General features: G+C 37.8%; 1 protein-coding gene across 1 annotated transcript in view; it reads left to right on the plus strand.

Moving 5' to 3' along the window:
* NBAS (neuroblastoma amplified sequence) overlaps positions 1–25,973 on the plus strand; it is a gene marked incomplete at its 5' end in the record, with an annotated part of 556,069 nt that overhangs the window by 312,031 nt on the left and 218,065 nt on the right. Inside the window, 3 exons of the mRNA XM_006869470.1 lie at positions 8,114–8,278; positions 14,289–14,402; positions 14,713–14,836. Coding sequence (XP_006869532.1) covers positions 8,114–8,278; positions 14,289–14,402; positions 14,713–14,836 — 403 coding nt within the window. The remainder of the gene's footprint in view (positions 1–8,113; positions 8,279–14,288; positions 14,403–14,712; positions 14,837–25,973) is intronic.

The raw sequence follows: 25,973 nt of genomic DNA on the forward strand, positions 1-25,973 counted from the left end.
AAAAAAAAAAAAAACGTTGGCACACACCTTTCCTAATTTTAAACCATTCAGTATCCCCTTGTTATGTTTGAACGACTGACTCTTGGTCTATATAGAGGTTCCTCATGAGCTCAATTAGGTGTTCCAGAAAATTATCTTTAGCAAAAATTTTACTTGGCATGTGATACTAATGGCATTGTCCAATGGCTTCCACACTCCCTTTGGGTCACCTCTCTTTAGAATGCACACAAATAATGGGTGTCTTCCAATCACTTGTCCAGATAGCTTTCTTCCAAATTTCTTGGCATAGGTGAGTGAGTGCCTCCAGTGCTGCTTTAGTTTGTTGAAATATTTCCATGAATTCCTAGAGCCTTTTTCTCTGCCAGTGTCTTTAGTGAACCTTGGACTTCTTCCTTCAGCACCATTTGCTTTTGATCATATGCTACTTCCTGAAATGGTCGAACATCAACCAGGTCTTTTGGGTACAATGACTTTGTAGTCCATCTTATTTTGATGCTTTCTGCATCTTTCAATATTTTGCCCATAGAATGTTTCAGTATTTCAAGTCGAAGCTTGAATTTTTTATTCAGTACTTTCAGCTTAAGAAATGCTGAGTGTTTTACTTTTTTTTGGTTTTCTAACTCCTGATGTTTGCACATTTCATTATAATACTTGACATTGCTTTCTTGAGCTGCCCTTTGAAATACTCTGTTGAGCTCTTTTACCTCCTCATTTCTTCCATTTGCTTTAGCATATTTATACTGGGGAATAAGATTCCTAGTTTCTTCTGACATTCATTTTTATCTTTTTTTCCTTTCTTGTCATCTTAATGACCTTTTGCTTTATTCCTTTATGTTCTTGATGTCATCCCACAACTCTTCTGTTCTTTGGTCATTAGTGTCTAATGCATCTAATCTGTTCTTGCTATGATCTCTAAACTCATGAGGGATATGTTTAATGTCATATTTATGTAAGTCTGAACTTGCATAAGAGCATTTAATGGTCTGTTCCACATTCAATACCTGGCCTTATTATGGCCGATGAGATGGAGGTTTTCCACCATCTCTCTCCACCAATGTAATCAATTTAATTTCTGTGTATTCCACCTGGGAAGACCCATGCATACAGTATTCACGTATGTTGTTTGAAAAGTATTTACAATGAAGAAGTCATTGGTCTTGCAAAATTCTAGAATGCAATTTCTAGCATTGTTTCTATTACCGAGGCCATATTTTCTAACTACTGATCCTTTCTTTTTATTTCCAACCTTACTAGTCCAATTGTCATTAACTGTCATTACTTCTGGAATGTATGTTGGTCAATTTTAGAAAGGGATTAGCCACTAAAAATCTTATGAATAACAGTGAAACATTTTCTGGTACAGTGTCAGAAGATTAGCTCCTCAGGTTTGAAAGCAATCAAAATAATGACTGAGGAAGAGCTACCTCCTCAAAGGAAAATCAACCTTAATGATGTAAATGGAGCAAAGCTTTTGAGACCTTCATCTGCTGATGGGACTTGACTCAAAAAAAAGAAGAAGTGGTTGTATACCTGCATTAATTATAGGAACGTGGAATGTATGAATTATGGAAAATTGGAAGTCCAGTGCTTCGTCTACAGGGTCAAACCAGGATTCCATTCTAGGCATTAATGAGCTGAAATGGATGGGAATTGGCTATTTTGCCTTGGACAATCAATCATATGGTTTACTCTGCATGGAATAAAAAATTGCAGAGGAGTAATATTGCATCATTTATCTTCAAAAAGAGCATTTCAAGATCTTAATACTGCCTTTGATGAGATAATACCTATGGACCTACAAGGAAGACCAAATAATACAAATATTATTCAAATTCACGGACCAGCACTAAAACCAATGATGAAGAAATTAGAAAAAATTTCCACCAACTTTTTGTGACTAATTGCTCAAGCATGCAATCAAAATACATTCATAATTACTGGTGATTGGAATGCAAAATTTGGAAACAATGAAGAGACATCAGTAGTTGGAAAATGTAACCTTGATGACAGAAATAAAACTAGATATTGCATAGAATTTTGCCAGAGTACTGATTTATTCACTGCAAATACCATTTTCAGCAAATCTCACACTCAGCGTTCATGGAAGCAACAGTCAGGAAATCAAAAGATGTACTGCATTAAGCAAATTTGCTTCTAAAGATCTTTTTAAAGTATTAAAGAGCAAAGTATGTCACTTCCAGGACTAAACTGTGCCTGGCCCTAGCTGTGGTGTTTTCATTTATGAACAGGAAAGCTAGAACATGAATAAGCAAGACCAGAGAAGAATTTATGCATTTGAAGAACAGTGTTTGGGAAGAATGCTGGAAATACCTTGAACTGCCAGAGAAGAACAAACAAATGCGTTTTGGAAAAAGTACAGCCAGAATACTCCTTGGAAGAGAGGATCCTATGACACTGTCTTGTGTACTGTGGAAATGTTATTAGGAGGGAAGGGCATCATACTTGCTATTGTAGAGGGGTCATTCAAAAAGAGGAAGACCCTCAATGAGATAGATAATAGTGGCAGCTGCAACAATGAGCTGAAATATAACAGTTTTGCATAGGGTGACTGTTGTTGTTGTCAAGTTTGTTCCCACTCATAATGACCTGTATAGGATTTTCAAGGACCATCTGGTGAGCTTGAATAACCGACCTTGTGGTTCAAACTGACCTTGAAGTACAGTGCATTAACCCACAACACCACAGTATTAGTTGGGGCCAACTGGATGGCATCTAACAACAGCATACTTGGCATCTGCCATGTAAAATGTTACATTTCCCCTAAGTACTCTGTATGTGATGATATCATGGCAATTATTAAGTGATTATGTGATTTCTTTATTTTTTTCAATACTTAAATTATGTCTTGATGAATGATGTAATGTAGACATAAAAAGCCTAATCAATTCATCTTCTCAGTAGCAAAAATACTTGTGAATTTTGATCTTATTGTTTTTTTCTATAAATGATATAGTAACAATAAATATGTCTAAGTAGATAAACACTGTGTAAAGAACTTTATTTTTTTAGAATAAGTAATAGTTTTCTTTGATCAAAAGCAGATAAAGTTAGCTTTATTTATATTTAAAAGACAGCTAATTGTTAATGTACTGGCATGTTTCTCAGCATGTAATCTCTCAAATTAGTAAATGGAGAGTTCAAATTGTAGCTGATTGCTTCAAGATTGGCAGGAGGTTCCACTTTATAAACCTTTTAAACATGATTAGTCATCCATTTGTTTGAATGGAAAGCAGTGCTTTTTAACTTTTCAGGGTAGATTTAAGTCCTTTTTACCTTTGTGTGGGTCACTATAACATTATTAAGATAAGTAATATATTTATTAAGTAATCTTAATAATATTTTAAAATTATTTTCAAACACATGCATCACATTGCTGGGATATTATATTAGAGTTCTGGTGTGGCACTGCAGGATACTGTGTTGGACTGCAAGGTCAGTTTGAGGTGCAAGGACAGCAGTTCAAACCCACTAGCTATTCCTCGGAAATCCTATACAGGGTTGCTATGAGTCAGAACTGACTTGATGACATTTGACAATAACAACAACAATAACATATTGGTTAAAAAAAATTAAAGAACCCAATGCTTACTTTATAAACATTTCTTAATGGGATTACTTAATATACTTTGACTTTTTTTTCTTTCACAAGTTGTTTTTTTTTTTTTTAATGAAGAACACTATTTATTCTACATCTGGAGCAAAGGTAAAATTGTTTTAGAAACATAGTAAAATAAAACATCCTTTAACATAAGTGTTAAGAAAAAATAGAATTTATAATAGTTTTTGTCATATTAAAAATACCCTTAAGGAATACCTGTGTAAGATATGTGGTTAATATAAGAGAGACTCTTGGATAATTTATTTTTATGTACACCAGTAACTCCCTCCATGGAGTTCTGGTGTGGCACTGTGGGTTAGTGCACTGGACTGCAAAGTCGGCTTGAACCGCAAGGTCGGTGGCTTAAGCTCACCAGTTGCTCCCTGGAAACCCTTTATAGGATTGTTGTTATGGGTCAGAACCAACTTGACAGCAGTTAGCAACACCTACATAGCTCCCTAACACCATCAAATTACTGACTTTGCCTCTCTACACAGGAAAACCTGAAAATAATAAACTGTCCCTACTGAGTAAACTATCGGAGATCTCAGTGCACATTCGCAAGCTTTCATGAGTGAACTATGTAATTTCTAAAATTTATATGAAAAGATTCTGTTCCACGTTGCTCCAGCTTGGTAATTTTTGTTGCTATGGGAATAGGCTTCCTTGTTGTATTGCCTTCAACTAATATTAATTACAAATGTATTTTACTATCAACAGTTAATTTGGCTTAAAAGAAATTATAGAAAAGATCACAGCTGTTAAGCAGTGAAAGATTTCTAGATAGTCTCTGAAAAATCAGTTTGGGTTGATCCTGACAGTTGTAGCCTGTTGTTGTTAAGTGTTGTTGGAGTTCGTTTTGACTCTTAGCGACCCGGTCTGTATAAGGATTGAGGCTTTAAATCTTCAAGGGAGCAAAAAGCATCATCTTTCTCCCGAGAAGCCAGTGACGAGCTCAAACTGCAGACACTGTAGTTTGCAGTCCATTGCTTATCGTATAGAGCCACTGCACTTTTAGGTTTATCCTAGATGATGCAAAGTTCTCTCAGTTCTTTATGTCTTTCTGTTTTAGTTTTTCTTCTGATTTTATATTTTTCAATATTGTTATTTTAAAACTAGTATGTTTTTCAATATTATTTATTAAGATGCTTCTATTTGATAGGTATCATTCATACCTCTTGGGAACAATGAACAAAATAGTTAAGCTTCTTTTTCCCATGGAGCTGACCTTCTAGTGGGAAGTGGGTACACACAATACAAACAACCATAACAGATGAGCACAGTAATATAAGAGTATCGTTAAGTGTTGCAGAGTCATTAATGAAGGACAGTATAATGGGATGATAGCGCTCCCTTAGATTCATGATCAGTTTAATCATACTTAGAGTTTATGCTACAAAACTAACTGGTCTGGCATTTGTTTTACTGTTACTTCTTGTTTGCAATGGCTGCCTCTTAACTTGATTCTAAATGCTTTGAAATTCATTTTATATTATACTCTTAATTTTTGTAAAATAACAAAACCAAACCCTCTGCTGTAGACTTGATTCCTACTCATACCAACCCTATGGGACAGAGTAGAAATGCCCATAGGGCTTCAAAAGCTGTAATATTTAAGGAAGCAGACTGCCTCATCTTTCTCCCAAGAAGTAGCTGGTGAATTTGAACTTTTGACCTTTTAGTTAGATTGAGCACTTAATCATTGTGCCACCAGGGCTTCTGCTGTGGACTTGGTGGTGGTGGTTATGTGCTGTGAAGTCGGTTCCAACTCATAGTGACCCTGCACAGGGTTTCCGAGGCTATAGGTCTTTATGGGAGCAGAAAGCCTCATCTTTCTCCCGCGGAACAGCTGGTAGTTTCAAACTGCTGACCTTATGTATGGTTCACAGCCCTATTTATGGGCTTAGTGGATGTTTAATACATTTTTTTCCTCTAATGAACTGATTTGTTTTTGTTTTCCTAATGCCCCTGTCCTGTTTCTGGGCCTCCCTCTTCCGTTTCCTTGAATGAGACATTTAGGATTGCCTTTTTGTTCATAATTTTCCAGTGGTAATACTTCTGCTGTTTATCTCCTGAGTTTTCCTGGCCCCTCTTGTGTGGTTCTCTTTGACAGAATCTTAGATTTCCAATTCTGCTCTTTTCTCAAAGGCCCACTTTGAGTCCATGGGAAACACTTGCGCATCCTCTGTTGAAAATAGCTTTAATTATGGGCTGGTCTTAAAGTAACCACCTCTGCTTCTCACTTTTGGTAGCTGGTTTCTTGTTGGTGTTAGTGGAGTTGGTTTTGACTGATAGCTATCTTATGTACAAAAGAATGAAACATTGACTGATCCTTACAGTTGTTGTCTTATAGTTTATGCCCATTGTTGCTGCTACTATGTCACTTCATCTTGTGAGGGGTCTTCCTCTTTTTTTTCAGACTCTACTCTATCAAACATGATGCTCTTCTCCAGGGACTGGTCCTTTCTGACAACATGCCCAGATTATGAAAGACAAAGCCTCACCGTCTGGCTTCTAAGGAACATCTGGCTGTACTTTTCCAACACAGATATGTGTGTTATTGTGTCAGTCCATGTTCTTTGCCAACACCATGATTCAGATGCATTGATTCTTCTGCAAATTTCTTGTTCATTAACCAACTTTCCCATGGATATGAGGCAGTTGGAGACACTATAGCCTGAATCAGGTGCAATTTAGTTCTCAAACTGACATCTTTGTTCTTTAACCATTTAAAGAGGTCTTCTGTTGGAGATTTACCCAATGCGGTATGTTTGATTTCTTGACTGCAGCATCCAAGAATCTTGATTATGGATCCAACCAAAATAAAGTCTTTGATAACTTCAATCTTTTCTCCATTTATCATAATATTCCTTATTTGGTTCAGTTGTGAGGATATTTGTTTTGTTTACATTGAAGTACAATCCATACTGAAGACTATCCTGTGTCTTTGATTCTCATCATAAGTATTTTGAGTCTACTTTGCTTCTAGCAAGCAAGGTTGTGTTATCTGCATGTTGCTGGTGTTAATGAGCCTTTCTCCAATTCTGATGCCTTTTCTTCATGTAATCCAGCTTCTTGGATTATTTACTCAGCATACAGATTTAATAAATAAATATGGTTAAAGGATACAACCCTAGCACACACCTTTCCTGATCTTAAACCATTCTTTATCCTCTTGTTTTGTTTGACCTACTACCATTTGGTCTATGTATGGGGCTCCTCATGAGCTCAATTATGTGTTCTGGAATATGCATTCTTTGCAGTGTTATCTTATAAATTATTATGATCTACACAGTTGAATGACCTTGCATAGCCATTAAAGCACTTATGTTATTCTCTGGTTCAGCCAAAATTCATCAGATGTTAGCAATTATATCCCTTCTTCCATGTCCTCTTCTGAATCTGGCTTGAATTTTTGACAGCTCCCTGTCAATGTACTGCTGCAAATGTTTTTAAGTTATCTTCAAGAAAATTTTATTTGCATGTGATAATAATGATATTATTAGATAAGTTCCACATTCTGTGGAATCACCTTTGTTTGAAATTGGCACAAATAAGAATCTTTTCCAATTTATTGATGAGATAGTTGTCTTGCATATTTCTTTGCATAGACAAGTGAATGACTCTAGTGCTGCATCAGTTTGTTGGAATATTTCAGTTTGCATTCAATCAATTCATGGAACTTTGTTTTTTGCCAATGCCTTCAGTACAGCTTGGATTTCTTCTTTCAGTTCCCTTGGATCTTGACCATATGCTATCTCATGAAACAGATGAGCATCAACTGAAGCTTTTTTTTGTACTTTGAGTCTGTTTTTACCTTCCATCTTCACTTGATGCTTTCTGCATCATTCAATATTTGGCCTGTAAAATCCTTCATTATTTCAACTTGAGGCTTCCAATTTATCTTCAGTAACACACAAGCCACCACAGTATAGCAAACTAACAGATGACTACTGGGTTTTCAGGTTTTATCTTGTTCACGTGTGTAGCAGGCTGTAGTGCATTATATCTGCCATGCTCACATATGAGTGCTCCCATGGGTCCCTTCACTAGACATGAGGATTGAGGGAAGAGTAGATATTGACATAGAAACTTTCCTGAGTGTACTCTTCCCCAAAGCTTGTTCCCTAATCTCCATTAGTTGTAGCAGCCTCGCTTTAGTAGATGGAGGTGGGAGCCCCTTGTTGTTTGCCTGCCACCTTTGTAGGTATTGAATTAGAAATCTTGTGCCTTGTTTTAGATGGTGGCATCTGTGTTCTTTAAAAAGTGATGATAATGTTGGGAAGTTATTGAAGTAAAATTTTATTTGATGAAATATTAGAAACAATACTGTATTTCACTTTTTTGGTTAGTAACATAAATGGATTTTTAAATGTATAATTCTATATCTTCATGCTTAAAGACATATTTTAACTTAGTCATTGTAATACTTTCTGTTCACTGTTTTCAGGACAGTTTACATTTCTGACTTGCCTGTTTTTTTTTAAATCACAGGATGAACTAAATGCGCCAGGCAGTTCAGCTGACCTGTTCCACTGGACCACTGCTAAGACCATGAAAGTTCTTTCCAACACCACAACCACCACCAAGGCAGTGCTGCAAGCTGTCAGTGATGGGCGTTGGTGGAAGAAGTCTTTAACTTACCTTCGACCCCTTCAAGTAGGCAGTGCTGCTGGGTTGTTTGTTTGTTTTTTAAATCAGTCACATGTGGTTTATATCCATTCATCAGCATCGTTCTTCACTGGTTTTCACGATTGTTACATATTTATTGTCTCAAGATTATTGACATAATCTCTTAAGTACTCTTTGCATCCTATCAGGTAGAAAATGCTTAATCTATTTGATGTGAGGTAATATACTCGTAAGAAGTACAGTCAGCTCTTCCTAACTACAGGCTCCTCATCTGCAGACTCAGCCAACCACAGATTGAAAATATTGGGGAAACTGGGCTCCTAAAAATCATAGAATGGTCACAGTAACCCTTCAAAGGCTAAGAGGGTTGGTTAAGTGCTGCATGTACATTGTATTAGGTATTTTACTGATAATTTAAATTATATGAAGAATGTGCGTAGATAATAAGCTAATACTGTTGTTTTTAAGTGCCGTGGAGATGTTTGTGATGCACAGGACAACAGAACTATTGTGTGCTCTGGCACCATCCTCACCGTCTCTTTTAGGTTTCAGCCAATTATTGTACTCACTACATCAGTCCATTCTTACTGAGGACCTTCTTTTTTCACTGACCCTCTCTTTCATTATACCAATTAGGATGTCTTTCAGGGATTAGTCCCTTCTCATAACATGCCCAAAGAATATAAGATGCAGTCTGACCATCCTCGCTTCTAGGGAGCATTCTTGGCTATACTTTTTCCAATATAGATTTATCTAATCTTCTGGTAGCCATATTCTTCACCAATACCATACTTCAAAGACATCGAGTCTTCTTTGTGTGTGTGTGTGTTTTTTTTATTCATTGTTCAGCTTTCACATCCATGTGAGGCATATATGTTGTTGTTGTTATGTGCCATCAAGTCAGTTCTGACTCACAGTGACCTTGTAAAGGGTTTCCAAGTAGTGGCTATTGAGTCTGAACCTCCATCCTTGCAGTTCAAACTGACCTTGCAGCCAGTACATTATCCTGGGCAGCCTTCAAAAGTTTGTTGCAAATTTTCCGTATCATTTAATTCCATTTTCCCACAACTTTTTGAAGCCTCCTAGTTCTGTGTCATTTTATGTAAGGGGTTTTGATTTTGATATCTGTAGGGGTCCTGAAACAAATATCCTCAGAGATACCAAGTGAAGATTGTACTTGCAAAGGTCACTTGATAAGATTTGAGTAAGATTTAACTTACATGTCAAAATTAAAAATTTTCTGAGACAAAATAAAATCATTTTGTTTATATTTGCTAGTTTTTGCTGTATTTTTATAGACCAGTAGTCTATAAAAAGTGCTAGGAGCCAGGTTGGGTGCTGTGAGCAAAGAGTGCAGTTTAATAGATTATTTTCTACCATATGGGAAACAGAGGTTAAGGTAGTTGAGTGAGTTATGCTTTCTTTGACATTTTAACCCATTGATTGCTCCTCTGTTGCCTTATCTGTATCCTCACAGTGAAATCCTTTAGTTTTTACAGTAGAAAACCAAGAGAAAATAGAAACATACATCTCTTTTTTATCAGTTCCCTCTAAATTTTCATTGAGTATTGTATTCATTCATTCATTAAATATTTATCAGGCATTGTCTATGTGTAAGTACCATGCTGGCCTCTGGAAATTTAGTCTAATTTAACTCCCCTGTGGAACTTATATTTCAGTAGGAGAAACAAAGATGCACACAACATATTTATGTAATGTAATGGCAGGTGGTAATGAATATTATGAAGACAATTTAAGTAAGGTAGCAGGAATAAGAAATGGTATTGGCAGAAAGCAGGGTTGTTTTAGATAGGGAAGTAAGGTTTCTCAGAGGAGAAGTCATTTTGAGCCAGAAGCTGATTGAGACAAGTAAAGTAACTGCAAAGCCCCTGTGTAGTAACCATGCTTAACATTTTTGCAGAACATAAAGGTGGCCAACCTGAGCAGTGGGGAGACTGAGAGGCAGTGAGATCAGGAAGGTGGTCTGGAACCCTTATAAAATCTTATAGAAAATGATAAGGACAGTAGATTTTATTCTGGGTAAGATGGACAGCTTTTGGAGAAATTTAGGAGTACGCTTATTTGATCTGACTTTACTTTTAATTAGATTAACTACTTTGTGGAGAGCTGACTATAGGGGATCAATAGTTAAAGCAAAGGGGCAGGTTACTATTACCCTGAGTGGGAGATGATGATGGTTTAGACTTGAGTGGTAGCAGTGATGGAAGTGGGAAGTGGTTGGTTTGAGGATGTATTTGGTGGCCCTGCTCCTGTTCTGCATATGGATTATGTCATAAAGGGGAGGAGTAACAGTGATGGCCCAAACAACTTGGACATGAGATGATGTATGTTTATCTTTGGATAAATCTCTGTCATTCTTATCATTGCAATGTGTTATACTGGATTATGGTTACTTTATTGTCTCATCTGTTGGACTTTGAAATTTTTAAATGTAAAACACCTCCTACTATATAAGGAGGCTTCAGAAAGTTCACGGAGAAATGGAATTAAGAGAATGCCATTTTTCCATGAAATTTTTGAAGCCCCCTCATATATTATTGTTCCTGATGTTGTTGTTCAGTGCTGTTGAGTTGATCCTGACTCACAGTGACGCTGTGTAGGGTCTCCAAGGAGTGGCTGGTGAGACTGAATCACCGACCTTTTGGTTCATACTGATCTTGTGGTCCATTGCCTTATTTTACAGTGCTACATATAAGCTGTAATATTTATCATCATTTATAACACCAGATTTCCATTTTTCCTGAGACTGTGCTTGGCATAAAATAAGTGCTCAATAAACTTTGTAGGAATGGGTAAATGTATTTTAGTTGACTCTTCTAGTAAGGAACTTTAGAGTTTATTTGAAGAGAGTAAAATGTAAAGGTAATTAACTACTCTAGGGATATTAAGGTATTTACTAAGGAGGAATACTGATGACATGTCTTGAAAGCATTCCTGTGGATTTCAAAGAAAATTGCATTGGGCATTTTTGAACAGGCAAGGATGACTTTATTGAAATGCTGTGGCAATAGGGGAGAGAGACTAGAACTAAACACTCAACTCCATTGAAAACAAAGGGAAGAAGGATACTTAGGGGATACAGTGGACTGGAGGCGAATTATAAGAGGCTGTCAGAGAAATTGATTAGGGGGTGGGTGCGTGACTTACTGGCTTAGGATGCTTTCTTTTGCTGTGACTATGTTGTGTGTGATCCTGTCAGATTAGGTTTGAGCAGGAAATGAGGCAGGAAGCAGCCTGTCTAAAATTTATTAAAGCTGAGGGGAACAGTAAGGTCATCGTGGCCATAACCTGTTTCATGTGTGGCCTCAAGGTAAACGGTAGCTAGTCCTTAAGTGGGACTCCTGGTGTGGCTCTGTGGGATCAGTCCTAGACTGCGAACCACAAGGTCAGCAGTTCAAACCCACCAGCTGCTCTTTGGAAACCCTATATGGGGTTGCTATGAGTCAGAACCAACTTGATGGCACTTAACAACAGTCCTTAAGTAAGAGGACTTGACAGACCATATATCAAACTTAGAGGCAAAACAAACCCACTGCCACTGAGTCAATTTTTACTCACAGTGACCCATGTAATAAAAGCCCCAACTCACTGCTACCAAGTTGGTTCTGACTTAGAGCAGCACTATCTAGGCTTTCTGAGTCTAAATCTTTACAGGAGCAGATAGCCTCATCTTTCGTCTGTCAAGTGGCTAGTGGGTTTGAACTGTCAACTATTCAGTTAGTAGGCCAAAGCTTAACCCACAGGGCCATCAGGGCTCTTTAGAGACCAACATTGTTATTATAAAATGCAGTCAAGCAATTCTGACTCATAGTGACGATGTATAGGGTTTCCAAGGAGCAGATGGTGGGTTTGAACTGCTGACCTTCTGGTTCGCAGTCCTGTGCTGAAACTAGTGCCGCACCAGGAGTGCTAGTGACTCAACAAGTTGCTGTTCTTAAAGTGCCGTTGAGTTGGTTCTGACTCCTAGTGACTTGTATGTGATTTCCAGGGAGCAGCTGGTGAGTTTGAACCCTGACCTTGCGGTTCAAATGGACCCAATAGTCCAGTGCATTACTGCCGCACCACAGCAGTTTCACCAACAAGCCACGTTGTTGTTGTTATGTGCTGTGGAGTCGGTTCCTACCCAGAGCGACCCTGTACAGGGTTTCCAAGGCTATAAATCTTTACAGGAGCAGAAAGCCTCATCCTTCTGCGCAACCGCTGGTAGTTTCGAACTGCTGACCTTGAGTTTAGCAGCCCAACTCGTAACCATTACGCTACCAGAGCTTAGTTAATCCTAAATTGACCTGGTAATTGGAGAATCAAGTGATAGTTATCTGTGCTTGCTAATTTACTGTATCCAAATGTAAGATAAACATATCTATATGACAGGAGATAGTTTTGCATCTTTGAGTAAAGCACATACCACCCCACAGAAATTGGGATACAGGAGTGCTCACTTTTTAATGGTTGCATTTTCAGTGAGAAGGCTCCCAGGTCCTTGAGGGAATATCCTTGGGTTGTAAAACTGGCAAGGGACTTACTTAGAATTTACATTCATTCCAAAAGGAGTCCTCAGGGAGTGCCTCAGTGGTTATGTGCCAATTTGATTCCACCAACTGAAAGATGTGGGATTCTGCTTCCATAAAGAGTTACAATTTTTTAAAAACCTATGGGGCAATTTACTCTGTCCTTTAAAGTCGCTGTGAATTGGAATCAACGGGACAGTTTTTTGTTTTTTGGGTTTTTTTTGGTATATGTTTAAAAAATATCCGAGAAAAGACTTAGATTTTTCTAAAGTAAATGGAGCAGATGTCTTACCTGTTTTGCCCCCAGCGGAATTAATTTTTTCTTTTTTGATTTGTGTGCTGCTGAAGAATAAGCATTCGACCACAAGGTCAGTTTGAACTGCAAGGTCAGTGGTTTAAACCCACCAGCCGCTCCTCAGAAACCCTATCCAGGGTTGCTATGAGTTGGAACCAACTGGAGAACACTGAACAACAGGAGCATACAAGTATTTTCCCTTACAACAGCCATGTGTCTTAAGTAATAATAAGTAATAATGATATATGGAAAAGGCTAATCCCTGCAGTAAGCTGTTTCTTGAAAGACAAAGAGCTGAGGGGATTTCTTGTTGTTAAGTGCTGACAAGTCGGTTCCAACCCATAGCAACCCTGAACAGGGTTTCCGAGGCTGTAAGTCTTCACGGGAGCAGAAAGCCTCTTCTTTCTCCTGCAAAGCGGCTGGTAGTTTCGAACTGCTGGCCTTAAGGTTCGCAGCCCGATTCATAACCACTGAGCTATCAGAGCTCCTTGAAGGGATTTCTTAGTATTTGCTATTTTTCAGTAACACAGAGCTCAAGTCTACAATAGCACTGACTTGGTGATGGTTGTAGAGGAAGTAGGAATAATAATGAAAGGTGTCAAATTGTATTGGTCATGCTTCAGTCTGCTAAGGTTTCTGAGCCTGGAGTGGCAGGGCAAGTAGGATCTAACCAGGTAGTCATCATGGACAAAACATTCACAGTGGGAGAATCCAATGGAGACCAGTATGATATATAAAATGAAATCAGTTTGGGTGGAGAGGAGAGTTTGTGAAGGAGAATAGCAGAAGATGACATTTTTAAAAATACATTGGGGCCAGATTATAGAACAACTAAATTCTGATTTCATGTGGTTGGGTGTTAGCATTGCTCAGAACTACTGAAGGTCTTTTGAGCAGGGGAGCAGCATGTATGCAGTGATGTTTAGAATGATTATTCTTACTATTATATAGAAAACTGGCCAGGCCTATCACACCAGTTGAGTCTGTGTTCCTGATTCATTGATGTCAAAATGATCAGGGAAGCCAAAAGGTGCTATAGGGTGGAGATGAAGTACGATTGTCAGAATGTAGTCATTACATTCTCTGCTGGGTAGCTGTGTCACTCTGACACTCTTTAGATCACAGAAAGCACAGTTATAGGGCTCTCAGTAAATTAGCTTCTCTCTCTTTTTCAGTCTTCTTAATTCATTGTTGTTCACTTTGTTCTACTCAGGGACAAGAATTCGGTGGTACTTATCAAATTGGAAACATAGCCAATAAAGGTCTAGAAAAACAAGGCTGTCATCCATTTTATGAATCTGTACTCTCCAGTCCTTTTGTCACTGAGGTAAGCATAATGTGCCTAAAATCCTAAGACTTAACTGTAATACTGTTTGGGGCAGTTTAGTTTTAAAAATTGTTTTTCTGAGAAAGTAAGTGGTTTTTCTTGGGTCTTGCTTATGTTATTGGCTTCATGTCATCTGTTTGACATTTCATGAGATTAAAGTATATTTATAATTTTGATTTCAGTTGGAAATTGTTATTCATATCATCAGAGAATAGATAATGGTGTTTAAAAAAATACGTGTTCATAGAAAGAATGCTAATGTATGCTCACCACCCTATGAATTCATTTAACTGCCTCTTTTTTTGTTTAGTCTGAAGGAACCTATGACACCTATCAGCACATCCCAGTAGAAAGCTTTGCAGAAGTATTACTGAGAACTGGAAAACTGACAGAGACAAAAACTGAAGGAGAAGAAGTATTTCCAACAACAGAAGGTAAGAAATCTAGCTCCTTGTTGTGTATAACCCACAATGTTGTTAAATGCCATTGAGTTGGTTCTCACTCATAACTACTCTTTATAGGGTTTCTATGGGGTGGCTGGTAGGTTTAAACCATCAACTTTGTGGTTAGTAGTCTAGAGCTTAGCCTACAGTGTCACACCAGTACTTATCACTCATTTTAGAATAGTAAGTAAAATATATGTCTGAATGAGAGTTAACACTTTGGTTCTTGAGTCAATTTTGACTCAGTCAGACCCTGTTGTTGTTAGGTGCCGTTAAGTCGGTACCAACTCATAGAAACCTTACTCCCAACAACGAAACACTGCCTGGTCCTGCACCAACCTCACTATCATTACTACGCTTGAGCCCACTGCTGCTGCCACTGTGCCAATCTATCTCTTTGGTGGTCTTCCTCTTTTTCGTTGACCCTCCCCTTTACCAAGCGTGATGTTCTTCTTCAGGAATGGGCCCCTCCTGATTATATGTCTGAAGTACTAGAGACAAAGTGTGGCCATCATGGCTTTTGAATTTCACTGTACTTTTTCCAGCACAGATTGGTTTGTTCTTTTGGCAGTCCAAGGTACTTTCAATATTCTCTTCCAATACCATAACTCAAATGCATCAACTCTTCTACTGTCTTTCTCATTCATTGTCCAGCCTTCACATGCAAATGAGGCTGTTAAAATGACCATAGTTTGCATCAGGTGCACCTTACTCTTCTAATGGACATTTTTGCTCTTGAACACTTTAAAGAGGTTTTTTACAGCAGACTTGCCTAATAAAATACATTTGATTTCATGACTGCTTCTTTTCTAAGTGTTGATGGTTGACCTGAGCAAAACGAAGTCTTTGACAACTTCAATCTTTTCTCCATTGGTACGGATATTATATATTGTACCAGTGGTGAGAAGTTTTGTTTTCTTAACATTGAGGTACAAGACAGACTGAAGACGGTGGTCTTTGATCTTTATCAGTAAGTATTTTATGTCCTCTTCACTTTTAGCAATCAGGGGTCTATCATCTGCATATTGCAGGTTGTTAATGAATCTTTTCCAATCCTGATGCTATGTTCTTCTTAATATAATTCAACTTCTTATATTATTTGCTCAACATACAGATTGTATAAATATGGTGAAAAAACACAACCCTGGGTCACAGCTTTCCTAGTTTTAAACCAAGGAAATACAGACGTGCAGGGTCTCCAAGACTGTAATCTTTATGGAAACAGACTACCATATCAGTCTCCTGTAGAACAATTAGTGGGTTCAAACTGGTGATCTTTCTTTTCAGTTCCTAGCTAAACACTTTAACAACTATACCACCTGGGTTCGTTGTATGAGAGTTTGGGGTGGTGGGTGCTTTCCATAATTTAGAATCATTTTACTTGATGCTATCATTCATTTATTCAGTCATTTAAAAAAGTATGGACTGATTACCTACTATTTTCAGGATACTTACTAGTACTGAGAAATTAATAGGGTCGTTGTTGCTAAGTGCCATCGAGTAGATTCTGACTCATAAGTGACCCTGTATAGGGTTTCTGAGAAGTGGCTGGTGAGTTTGAACTGCTGACCTTGTAGTTAAAACTGACCTTGAGGTCGAGTACTTATCCTATGGTGCCACACCAGGACTCAAATTAATAGGATAAGTAAGGTAAAATCCTTGTGCTTGTACTGTTAATTATCTAAAGTGATTTTCAAGTGAATATATCATAGATGATGGGTTCAGAGTAGAGAACTTGATAAATACTCATTTCTTTCCTGCTTTTCTATGTTAAGAACTTAGTTATTTGCTTCATAGAATATAGATGCATATTGCATCTTAAAATTTTTCATGCTGATGGCATACCTTTCAATGTAGAAATTTTTTAAACTAAGTCAGTGAATGAAGGTTTAGCAAAAATAGCTTACTATTTACACACACTCTTTAGCCTCCTTTTTTTTTTTTGTCTCCATGAATTTAGGATGGTTTCCTAGAGTCTCTTCTTTAAATCTTTCTCTGTTCTGCTATCCTTAATGAATTTCTAAGGATTCAAAATCTCTAGCTATTTAACCTATATTCCAGATATCAGTAGAAGAGTTAAAATGGGGCAAGAAAACAGTCTTCTTGTATTTACATATTATTGGCCATCTTTAAATGCCAGTAAGCTTGGACCATGTCTTCATTTAACTGGGCACATTGCTTTTTGAAAGTAAATTCACATTGTATTATAGGAAAGACTAAATGCATACTAAATGAAAGTAAATTCACATTGTATTATAGAAAGACTAAATGCATACTGGGTCTATATAGAATTACCATTTTCCCCTCTACCTGATACTGGAATTATTTTTACATGTCATTTTCTATCAATTAATAGTTTTGCATTTGAGGAGAGAGGAGGCAAGTCCTATGTTTCCAGCTTCTTTTCCATATAGGGCCTGCTTAGTACTAGAGGCTTTATTATGTTTTCTTCATTTCTGAGATGTGTGCTTTTCTACATCTTATCATTCTGAAATCAGCATATCTCATAATTGATAGGTACATTTATTTTCAGTTATTTTCCTCCAAAAACCTATTGTTAAATTCATGGTACATTTTATAATTGATGTTGAGTAAGGATGGTGTAGGACCGGGCAGTGTTGCGTTGTATTGTGCATAGTGTCACTATGAGTGGGAACCCACTTGGTGGCACCTAACAACAACATGTAATGAAGTGTATAATTGCACTATTGTTCCCCTTTTAATTACTTTATTTTCTTTTTGTTTTATTTTCCTAAATCAGTTGACTGTATTTTAGGTTGTAATTATCATAATTGTTTGTACAGTTAGAATCACCCTTGTGGCCCAGTTTTCAGCCAAGAACTAGATAGGTATGTAGAGGGGACAACAATATTAGTAAGGTATGCTCACCATGTAATCATCAGTAATTCAAAATTAAAAAGACAACGTTTTTCATAAAGAAGATCCTAGACCATCAGTTAGAGCATGAGTGGAGCGCGCGATCCGTACCTAGAAAAGCAGCGACGGTAGAGGCGAAGGCAGAGGCAGCAGAGAGAGCAGCTCCGGGCTGTAGGCCCAAGGACTGAAGCAGAGGCCAAGAGGCCATATGGTTGAGCAGTCAAAGACAAGAGTAAGATGTGCCTACACTATGACAAACCGGAGAACTGTTGGCCCATAAGTTGATTTTGATCCTAAATTGTGCCCTGTTCACTTCCCTAATTGTGAGTATTGTTAGGAGTTCTGTGTGGCCACTGTGATGGATTGTTGAGCCTGATGTGAAATGGAGAGTGCTGTGGAATTATTGGTGTCAGAATAAGGTAAAGAAGGTTGTGGGATGAAAGTGGGTCTGACCTCTGCTTCATAGGAATTGGCCTTCGGCTGATTTTGATTTTAATTATCTTTTCCGCTTGTGAAGCCAGGTGAAGTCAGACATGGTTCCCACATGGGTTTTGTTTCAGGGACAGAAATGCAAGACTTCTGAGCCAAGTCAAGTCCTTTGAACCTTGCACTGAAAGCAGTATGCTCTTTTGCTTTACTTTTGTTTCTGTATCAATAAAACAGTCATAAGAATATGTATGTTCCTGCACTGGACTGCTCTTCTTTAATTACATAATGGTGAGAGATTCCCTCTTTTGCACCTTTGCTTAATGTAATCCCATGGCCTACATTATTTTCCTTGCTAACACAGTGCAACTATTCCAATTCATAATAACCATATAGAACAGAAGAGAACTCTGGCCCATAGGATTTTTTGAAGGCAGTAAATCTTTGTGGAAGCACACTGGTGCCTTCTCACTCAGATTGGCTGGTGGCTTTGAACTGCAAATCTTTAGGTTAGTACTTTAACCATTTAATCACTGTGCCATGAGGGCTACTAACCTTGAACTTGCTATTTGCAGTTGAATCACTTCTGACTCACAATGTCCAACAGAACAACACTGTCTGGTCCAGTGCCATCATTGCAAATGTTGTTAGGTTGGAGCTCGTTGTTGTAGTCACTGTGGTAGTCCATCTCCTTGAGGGTCTTGCTCCTTTTTGCTGACTGTCTGCTTAACTAAAAATGATGCTCTTCTCCAGGAACTGGTCCTTGCTGATAACATGTCTAAAGTACTAGAGATAAAGGTTATCCATTAACGTTTCTAAGGCACAGTCTGGCAGTACTTCTTCCAAAATTGATTTATTTGTTCAGATTTCACCACCTTTTCAAACCTACCATAGTAGTTGGCATCCTGTTTATAGTCTACAATCACATTGTTGTAACCAGCTTTGGGGTTGTCCCCTACTCATTGGGATCCCATACACAGTGGAACAGATCCCAAACCATGTCCATGATTTGACCATTGTGATCCATAGGTGGACTTGCTTAGGGTATTTTTAAGAAATACTGAACCATGAGTTCCATTGTAAACTATATTTTAGAATCTCTGGAGTAGGGCTCAAGTATCATACATTTGTTTAGAGTTCTCTAGGCTATTCTGTTATGAACCATGGTTAAGACGCTTTGTTAAGTTTCCTGGGTGTGGTTAGACCCCCCTCCTCCCCAACCATTATGTATCAGTTCCTCAAATTAACATACTTGCTCATCTGGCAGCTTGCAGAATATCATATATATATATGATTTTTTAATTTTTATTAATATATATTAATTTTATATTATTTTAACCTTCGATGTGAATTGAATGAAGGTTTACAGAACAGATCATCAGTTGTTGTTGTTTTTAATTGTTTTTTTAAGTTTTTATTGTGAATTGAGTGATATTTTACATGGGAGAGCGTCGATTTCATTGCAATGATTACAGTCTAGTCCGTACATCATCATTCAACAGTATTTGCTTCTATTCCCTTTGTGGGTTTTTTTTTTTTTTTTTTGAGGTGGCGGGGCAGTGTACACAAAACACTCAGGAATATATAATCATTTAAACAACCAAAGGGCACATTCTGCTAGCTTGTCTTTTCGCCACCAGCACACAGTGTTTTTCTTTGCATGAGTCTAGAGTCCTCAGCTGCTCCCTCTCTCCATGTCCTCATCTCTGCCTCCTTCTCTGGTGTCGCTGCTTCTCTGGGTAGGGTCCCACATTCTGTTCATGCTCTTCTTCATTGATGGTCTTAGGGTCCTCTGTTCCTGGACCATAAGATTAACTAGTACCCTATTTTTTTGTTACAAAACTTCTACATTTACAGTTGTGACAGTTGCAATTAGTCATGATAACGATCACTCACTATTGAATCATAAGAATTTCATCCCCATCTCCTTTTACCAGATCCATCTAGGCAAGATTAAAACTATTTTGTGTGGATTCTACCTTCCTCCGCATACTCTGAAACAAAACTCTTCTTGAAAACTTGTAAGCCAGTCACATTCATGCCTTTATAGCCCCCTCATTTTAGGTAGCCAGTGTCTACGTGGCCTGTCCCTGTCAACCCTGTACGTTCCGGGGATAGGATTGATACTTGATGTGAAGACTCCTTTGCTCTCAGTTGGTATTTTGAGCTACTACATCTATAAGTATAGGTCAGATTCATCAAATTGTAGCAATTTACACTTGTTTCTTTTATCAAAAATTGTTTGTTTGTTTTTATCGTTCTCTAGTCGAGTTCTCATCATCAAGCCATCAAAGCTAGGTCGAATGGGTACTATCTGCAAGTTTGTGCATTCTTGTGCACTTCCCTTTTGCTCTCTCTGTTGTTTTTTTTAATAGATCATCAGTTTTACATTGAACGAATCATATACTTTGCTTCATTACTTGTTTGCAGTCCCCTCCATGTATCAACAGTTAACATCACTTGCCTCTATTCACATATGTTCTTCCCTGTGTTTTCTGCTACTTTCATCTTTCCTCTGTTCACCTTCCTCTTATTGTATATTGTCTGCCCTGTCAGCTATATCAACATGTTTCTGCCCTCTAGCCCATGAATAATTTTCCCTTCGCTCACCCCATCCCTGTAATCACCGTAGATTGTTTATCTCTTTTCTTTTTTTTTTTAAATTTAATCATTACATAATTCAGTTTTAAAGTAACAATGGCATACACATCCAAATATCTTTCCCACCTCCTATTCCAAACCCTTCACTGGGATTGAGTTTCTATCTTAATGTGTGAAGTTTTGAATATGCTTCTATAATTGTTCTTTTGCTTGGAAATTAGGCATCTCCCAGATTGTAGCTCACCCAGGGTTGTGGTTCATTTGGGGGCCTTAGCTCATCCAGGCTGTAGTTCACTAGGGGCCATAGCTCACCTAGGGCCATTGTAGCTCACCTGAGCTATAGCTCAAATGAAGCCGTAGTTCACCTTGGACTGTAGTTCACCTGGACTTTCATAGCTCACCTGGGCCATTGTAGTTCACTCGGGCCATTGCTCATCCAGTTCATAGCTCACCTAGGCTGTAGCTCACCTGGACTTCTAGCTCACCTGGACCCTTAGCTCATTCGGGTTGTAGTTCACCCCAAGCCATAGTTTACCTGGGACCATATCTCACCTGGGGCCATGGCTTTTAAATCTTTTCAGGATCAGAAAGTCTCATATTTCTCTCTCAGAGCAACTGGCAAGCTGGCCTTCATGCCTTTGTTGTAGAGAGTCAGTGCAGTGTGTCTGCCCAGTTCGCCATCTTGTCAGAAGTCCCTCCGTTACCTGTATTTTTTTTTTTTTTTTAACCTGTAATTTTTAAGACGACATCTCATTTCTTCAACTTGGAAATCAGACCCTGAATGCTGTATCTGTTTTAATATATTTACCACAACTTGGTAGTGGGATGGGGTGATATGGTACTTTCTACATGGCAGGAATTTAAAAAAAAAAGTCTTTTCATAATGATAATACTGTGTGAACCCTTAGTCATTGGGATAATGAATTGAGGATGTGCTGTTAGTTAATCTGAATCCCAGGCTTGGGAGTATGTATATTGTTAGTAGTGTCTGTTTGATTTAAAGGCGTAAAGGAATTTTCTATCCAAATTGTCTTTTCTGGCACTCATATTTTAATATTCTACCAAAGGAAAGCATCTAAACCCATTAAATAATGTAAAAATAATGTTAAGTATTGTTGAATAGAAAAAACAATTTGGAACACCATATATATTAAGAAACTATATTTTTTAAATTTAATTAATCATAGTGCTTTTAATAGTCATCCTTTAAGGTTTGAATTTATGCCATTTTATATGCTATCTTTTGATAATGCTAATGTATCTGAAATAAATATTTTTGCTTATTTTATCAAATATTTATCAAAAACTCATCAAAATTAAAAATTGGCATAGGTTAAATGACTCAATTAAAAAACCATGGTGAAAATGTAAATGTTGACTTGGCTTCAGAAGTAGGCATAATGCAAATGAAACAGCTCAACAGAATCAGACTCTAAATTTTTAAAATAAAATTGAAGAGAATGTTTTAATGGAGACTATTTGAAGAAATTGATCATTATTTATTTAGCTAAATGAATAATTTAATGACTAATGATTTCCAAATCAATATAATATGAGCAGCTTTCTTCTGTGAATTTTATTCTGGAATTAAATTTATCATAGAGTTCTTTCCAAGGCACTGTTTCACACAGAATTAAGTGCTTGGAGACTTAGGCATAGAGTTCATCTGATTTTGACTGTGTAATTTATACAGAAAATGCACTGTATTATAAAGGTTTGAGAACCAGCATTGCAAATTAAATTCATACACACTGCTAAATGTAGGGCAAGCTTTCTTACTTTTTTCTTTTTTTCCTGTATCTTAAATGATAATATAAGGTTGTTGCTATATGCCATCGAGTCAATTCTGACCCATAGCGACCCTGTAACAGGGTTTCCAAGGAGTGACTGGTGAGCCTGAACCGCTGATCTTGAGGTTCAAACCAACTTTGCAGTCCAATGCATTATCCCACAGCGCCACACCAGGACTCCTACTCAAATCTGCAGTCAACCTGACATCTGATAGATCCCATTGAAACCCTGTTAGATCAGTCTACTTCACTTATCTGATAATTTTTTCATATGGTGCTTCAAATGGATTGTAAATACCTGTAGGTGGGGTTTGATTTCTTCTCTGGAAGACTCCTTTGATCGCAGGATTGCTGAGTAAGATTGATGTTAGGAGGTAGAGAAGAGAGTGGTGCTCCCCAGTTGATTTCTGTAACAATCAAGTTGTTCCTTCAGAGTCTCTCTGGGATAGACATTTCTTGTTAAGTACTGTTGATTTGGTCTGACTCATAGCAATCCTGTACTGGATTTCCAAGGAGTGGCTGGTGAGCTTGAACCACTGACTCTGTGTTTCAAACCATTCTTACAGTCCAGCACATTTACCTGCAGTTTCACTAGCGTTGTAGAAAAATTAACTGTGATTGTATGTGAGAAAAAATGATATCATGAAATTACTTCAACAACATATTCTGTTAAGGATCAGGGATAGGACATGATCCCTTTTCTTTTTAACCTGGGGAGGATGTAAGGTGGTAGTATACCTGAAGACAGCAATATTGTCAGTTAGTCTTGGAGCAGCCAGGAGGTCATGGGCTTATTAGAACCAGAAAGTCAGCTAGCATTAGTGCAGGAGATGAGGCCTATTTGTCCAAAAGAACCTTATAGGAAACCTGCATTGGGACATAAATAACTGACGGCAACTCCAGTTTTTGAAAGTTACCACAAAGGATTATTTTCTCTTTTCCTGGCCCAACATTTTATTAAGAACATTTTCAAATGCACAGAAAAGTTGAAAAACATTCAGCAGTGAAACTCTATCCTGTACCTGTATCAGTTGACATTTTACTGTACTGCTGTACATACATCTATCCTTCTATCTACCATCTTTATGTTTTGATACTTTTCAAAATAAATTGCAGACATCCCTGAACACTGCACTATGCATGTCTTTAATTAGAGTTAATATTTTCTACGTTTTTTTTTTTTTATGCTATACAACTTATATGCCGTGAAAAGCCAAAATTTCCAGTGTGCCATTGAATTAGTTTTGATGAATACACTGCCTTTGTACCCAAGGAGTACTGGTGTGGTGCTGAGGACTAATGCACTGGACTGCAAGTTCTTTTGAACTGTAGGGTCAATGGTTCAAACTCACCAGCTGCTTCTTGGAAACCCTATACAGGGTCTCTATAAGTCAGAATTGACTCAGTGGCACATTAACAACAACAGACAAAAATGTAAGCCTAACTCCTATTAAGCTATGTTAAGGTATAATGTTTTTATTAAGATATAGACATTATCATTACCCTGAAAGTTTATGCGTCTTCCCAGTAAGCATACCCTTTGTACATCCTGGAAACCAATTAGTATTCTGATCTTCTCCTTCCCCTCCTGTAGTTTTAGTTTAGATTAGCATAGTGGTTATGAATCAGGCCATGAACCACAAGGTCAGCGGTTCGAAATTACCAGCTGTTCCACAGTAGAAAGATGAGGCTTTCTGCTGCTGTAAAGATTTACACTCGGAAACCCTGTACAGGGTCGCTATGAATCAGAACCAACTCCACGGCACATAACCACCACCATTATAGGACTATTGCAATCCTGGTGTGACGCTTCAGGATAATGTACTGGACAGCAGGGTTGGTTTGAACCACTAGTTCAGCCGTTCAAACCTACCAGCCAGTCATCAGAAACCCTATACTGGGTCCCTATGAATCAGAACCAACTCGATGGTACTTAACAACAACAACAACATTCTAGGACTTAATTAAATAGAATCATATAATATGATCGTATGATTTGGATTGTAAGGAGTTGGTACAACTTAAAGTGGAAGCTTTTTAAATTAATGTATTCCATGTATCAGTAGTTTTGTGGGTTTTTTTTTTTGATTGAGTAGTAGTTGATTATATAATATACCACATTTTATTTATCCATTCTCTTATTAAGGGATACTGCGATGGTTTCCAGCTTACAGCTACTATGAAAACGTTGCTGTGAATATTCTTCTACAAGTCTTTTTGTGGTCATTAGTTTTTATTTCTCTTGGTAAAATAAGGGTGGATTGCTATGTCATTAAGTAGTCATTTGTGTAGTTTTATTAGAAACCGCCCGTACTTTCCAGCTATTATATTTTTTTCTGCAATATTTAAGACTGCAGGTTTTCTAACTGTTTTGTCTGGACATTATAGAATAGACAGAATCCTCCCTCAGGACAAAAGCTAAGTGGGAATCTCTGCAGTGCCATTCATTCTTCCAGATGGCAACCACACTCCAGGTTTTGTCTGATTTTTGTTCATCTCCAGTGGCTTCTGATACTTGCTTTATGTATTCAGTTTATAGTTTTCATCTACAGGAGGGTTGCTGCAATATGAGAACCAAATCATAGAAGAATTTAAATGCAATTACGATTTTGAATTTCACTGGGTTCATTAGGTGACAGCAGAGCTAAAGTCTGAGTCATACATGCTGTTGTTGTCAGACGCCATCGAGTTGATGTACAACAGGATGAAACCCTGCCTGGTCCTGTGCCATCCTCACAATTGCTGCTATGCTTGAGCCCATGGCTGCTGCCACTGTGCCAATACATCTTTTGGGGTGTCTCCAGGGAGTGGTCCTTCCTGACAATATATCTGAGATATGAGAGATATACTTCTCTAGAAGACAGACTTCTAGGCTTCTAATGAGCATTCTGGTTGTACTTCTAACACAGATTTGTTTTTTGTTTTTGTTTTCAGTCCCCTTCATGGAATAACATTTATCCTATTTATGTCCTGTGGCTCTTATTTCCATTCCATCCACATTCCCATCTCTTCTCACCTTTGTTCTTAGGTACATGTTGCTCCTTTGATTTTGAATTATTGACCATTCCATCATTCATAGCAAGCATACCTTACTAGTGTTTTTACTCCTCCTATATACTGATCTACTGCTAGAGTGAAAGTTGGGTCAAGAGAGTGAGTTCTTTTCTAGACCTGAAGGGTGGTTGAGGGTCTTAGTCTCAGATACTTCAAGTCTCTTTCTGACCAGTAAGCCTACTCTTTAAAAAAATTTTTTAAGAATTGATGTATATTCTACTCATTCTGTCACTCTATCCAGGATCTTCTAATGGGATCCCTTTCAGAGCAGTTGGTAGTGGTAGCCGGACACCATTTAGTTATTCTGGTTTCAGAATTGTGGAGACTGATGTCTGTTGGAATGATTGATTCCGAGCATCTTCAGTTCTCAACATTCCACT

This window comes from Chrysochloris asiatica, unplaced genomic scaffold, assembly GCF_000296735.1.
Source record: "Chrysochloris asiatica unplaced genomic scaffold, ChrAsi1.0 scaffold00131, whole genome shotgun sequence".
Taxonomy (NCBI): domain Eukaryota; kingdom Metazoa; phylum Chordata; class Mammalia; order Afrosoricida; family Chrysochloridae; genus Chrysochloris; species Chrysochloris asiatica.